Source organism: Acyrthosiphon pisum, chromosome X (genome assembly GCF_005508785.2).
Source record: "Acyrthosiphon pisum isolate AL4f chromosome X, pea_aphid_22Mar2018_4r6ur, whole genome shotgun sequence".
Taxonomy (NCBI): Eukaryota; Metazoa; Arthropoda; class Insecta; order Hemiptera; family Aphididae; genus Acyrthosiphon; species Acyrthosiphon pisum.
The window spans coordinates 44,516,906-44,520,531 of record NC_042493.1 but is presented as its reverse complement, the minus strand read 5'-3'; the positions used below and the strand labels follow the sequence as shown (position 1 = coordinate 44,520,531).

At 26.8% G+C, this 3,626-nt stretch overlaps 1 protein-coding gene across 3 annotated transcripts in view; it reads right to left on the bottom strand.

Moving 5' to 3' along the window:
* Positions 1-354: 354 nt before the first annotated feature.
* LOC100159982 overlaps positions 355-3,626 on the bottom strand; it is a 5,959-nt gene continuing 2,687 nt past the window's right edge. For all 3 annotated transcript variants that reach the window (XM_016801375.2, XM_029486452.1, XM_001946246.5), the window contains exon 2: positions 355-2,408. In XM_016801375.2, the coding sequence (XP_016656864.1) occupies positions 1,053-2,366 (1,314 nt within the window). In that variant the 5' untranslated portion in view covers positions 2,367-2,408 and the 3' untranslated portion in view covers positions 355-1,052. The remainder of the gene's footprint in view (positions 2,409-3,626) is intronic.

Genomic DNA, 3,626 nt, shown 5'->3' with positions numbered 1-3,626 from the left:
CATGTAGTATAGGTACCTACTTAAGCTAAACTATTTTAACTCTATTTAATGAATATTTATTAATGTATTTGTATTTTTACATTAATTATAACAATTATTAAGAACTTTATACTTATGTAATTCTTATCTATTTGATTAAGTAATTTATCTGAAATAAATAGTACTCAAAAGTATATTATATTATACAAAAAAAGATAACCATTCAAATCAACGGTTTTGTTGAACGTGACACTTTACTAATTTCTAACCCTTGTTGCATAATATATTAACATAAATGTTTTACTTTATTATCTACAAACTGAAATTCCAAAGTAGAACTATTAAAATTCACTAAATATTTAAAAAATACTGTTCTGAATCATATTAACATATTTTAATAAAATAAAATACACTTAATAGGTAGGTATTTAGTTTACAATTAAAACATAGAATAAATCATAATAAGTAAAAATAAAACTTTTGTTAACGAATTATGAAAAGTTAATTAATAATATAATAGTGTAATACATACAATTAAATACTATATACAATTTCTTAATAGGTCTTATGATACTTTGAATACATATATTATTTTCTGAATTTACTATCAAAGCCTTTTTCCCTATAGTTGATATTTTTTACTGCAAACTATTAGAATTCACTTAATATTTGTAATCCTGATTTATATTATATTTACTAATGAAATATAGGTAAATCATAATAAATAAAAAAAAAAAAAACTACTGTTTACTAATTTTACTTAATATTAAACATTACATATAATAGTGGGTTATAAGTTTAATACACACAATTGCTTAATCAGTTTTATGATACTTTAAACATATAAATATGTTCTGAACTACTAGAATTCATTTAATATCTGTAAAACTGATTTATATTATATTAACTTATTTTAGTAAAATAAAATATACATATTATAAAGCTAACATTTAAACATATACCATAACATAATTAGTTTGAAAATATCTGTTTTTATAACAAAAAATTACATATAATATACACAATTAAATATCATAAACATTTCTTTTTAAGTTTTATGATACTTAAAATAATTATCTTCTGAGTTTACCGCCCAGGCCCTTTTCTTTATAGTTGATATTTTTTGTTGCAGATCTACTAGGTCTTGATGAAGAAGTTGAATCATCAATATCTGATGCACTGCTTGATTCACTTGATCGTTTAGTACGTTTTCGACATGTTACGTTTCTCATCATACTCGAATCAATAGTAGATATTAAGTTACTGCGGCGTTCTCCAGTTCCATCAAATGTATTATCCGTAATACCACTTGAAGTAGAAGCAATTGTTGAAACATCAGCCTGAACTTCATTGACTGTCGTTGATCTAGAAGAACTTTGAACATTCTGTATTGCATTAGTAGTATTGTTAGAATTTTGTGTTTGATTTTCTGGAGTATGCAACCAACTAGGACCTTCACCTAAATTTTCATTTAATCGACGTTGAGGTCCTTCTTCATTAGGAACAGCTTTGGAGTTTTTTAACATGGCTGCAACATCTTTTAATCTTACATATGGTTCCATATTAAGTTTGCATTGTGGTGAGCTTCTATAACTTGCTTTTCTTGGTCTTTTTGGAGTTTGTTCAGTACTGCGCCGCGGTTGTTCAGTACTACGCCGCGGTTGTTCAGCACTACGTCTGGGTTGTTCAGTACTATTCTGTGGTTGTTCAGTACTATGCCGCGGTTGTTCAGTACTATGCCGCGGTTGTTCAGTACTATGCCGTGGTTGTTCAATACTATTCCGTGGTTGTTCAATACTATGCCGTGGTTGTTCAATACTATTCCGTGGTTGTTCAGTACCATGCCGCGGTTGTTCAGTACTACGCCGGGGTTGTTCAGTAATAGGACTTTCAATGATAGGTGACATCATAATATCACATCTCCTTATTCTAATAGCTGGTTGAGTGATGGTGTGACCATTAATCATAGGTCTAACAGTTTTAGTCTGTTTTTCTTTCTTTTCCTTGTTAAAGTCTTTGATCTCAAACTTACTCATTTCGTGTACACTTTCTAACATAGATGGGATACATTGCGACATAGTTACCAATGCAGGTATACAGCTTTGAATAGTTTGTTCTAATGCACTAATTTTTTTATTCATTATATTATGCATTGCCGTCAATTGAACATTAGAATTTCTAATAGAGTTAATTTCAGTTTGCAGGGACAATTTCTCCAATGATAAGTTATTCCTAGTGGTTGATAATTCTTTATTTTGGTCCGATAACTCATCAATACGCTTACGTAAATTATTATTGATTACCAAAGCATGGTTAAGTTTTTTAATAAAGATGTTATTCTTAGAAGGCTTGTTTCGATTTTTAACCAATAATGACTTGGGTGCCATATTGAAGTGATCTTTAATAACCTTATTAAATTTGTTTTGGACCTAAAAAATAAATAAAATATACTCAGTTAAGAATGTATGTAAAGAATCAGAATATTGTTTAAACATTTCATAGGAGTTTTAAATCAAACAAGTTTTGATTACCTAACATAACTTATATAATATTAACTATTTCCAAGTTAAAATTGTTGAAAAATCAATCCTACACTGTCAGCTATATATATTAATTCTTATCTAAGTCATTATTATTATTAATATTATTTTGTTAAGCCGGTACTAAATAAAAGTTAATCTGTTACACACCGCCGATGAGGTAGTCACGTTATTTCATATTTGTTAGTTGACCATATCTTTATTTAATAAAAGTCAATAAAAATCTGTCTTCGGAAAAACTCATTCATTGCATTTACTTTTTTAAGAATAAATTGTGAATGTTACACATTTTTATTAATTAGAACTAAAAACTCATATTTTTACTGAATTTCTTATATTCAAATACCTACCTTTTGCTTTTATATATTTTTTATCAATCTTTATTATTTCTATAGGTATTTAGGTATAATTTAATTACCAAACTTAAAATAATTTTAGCTAAAAAAACAAATTTAATCTCTTTTGCATAGGTACTAGGTAGGTATAGACTATAGATAATATTAACATCAAGAAATAAGTATAAAAAAAATCATGATACCTATGTAATGAGTGGAAAACGTATACAAATAATTACATTGAATGACTATAGAAATTTATTTATTTTTTGAGAAACACAAATGTGACTACCTATGTTTATTTGAAAAAATAGAATTATTAAAATTAACTTGTTAATATATTTGGAAAACATTCTAAACAATTGTCAAATTTCCTGAACAGAAGGTGTATATATTTTTCATTATTTTAAACACGAGTTACTAATATTACTGTTGTAAAGAAATTTAAATGTTGAACAATTTTACTTACAATATCTCCTTTATTATTAATCAAACAATGGACTAAATAATATTTAAAACCTTCTCATCAAATAATATTAACAAATTAGAAATTAAATGTATTAACAAATTATCCTGTCACTTAAGAGGATGTCACACCCGCATGTGTTGTCTCCATCTTACAAATGTACAACATATCAAAAACTGTTTTGCGCAAGACAACTTTTATCTTTCTATGTTTGTAGTAGTGGCTCCAAAATTTCTGAACATATAGGGTGGAAAATTATCTAGGCAATAGCATGCTCATATTTTTTATAACATAAATACAATAAGT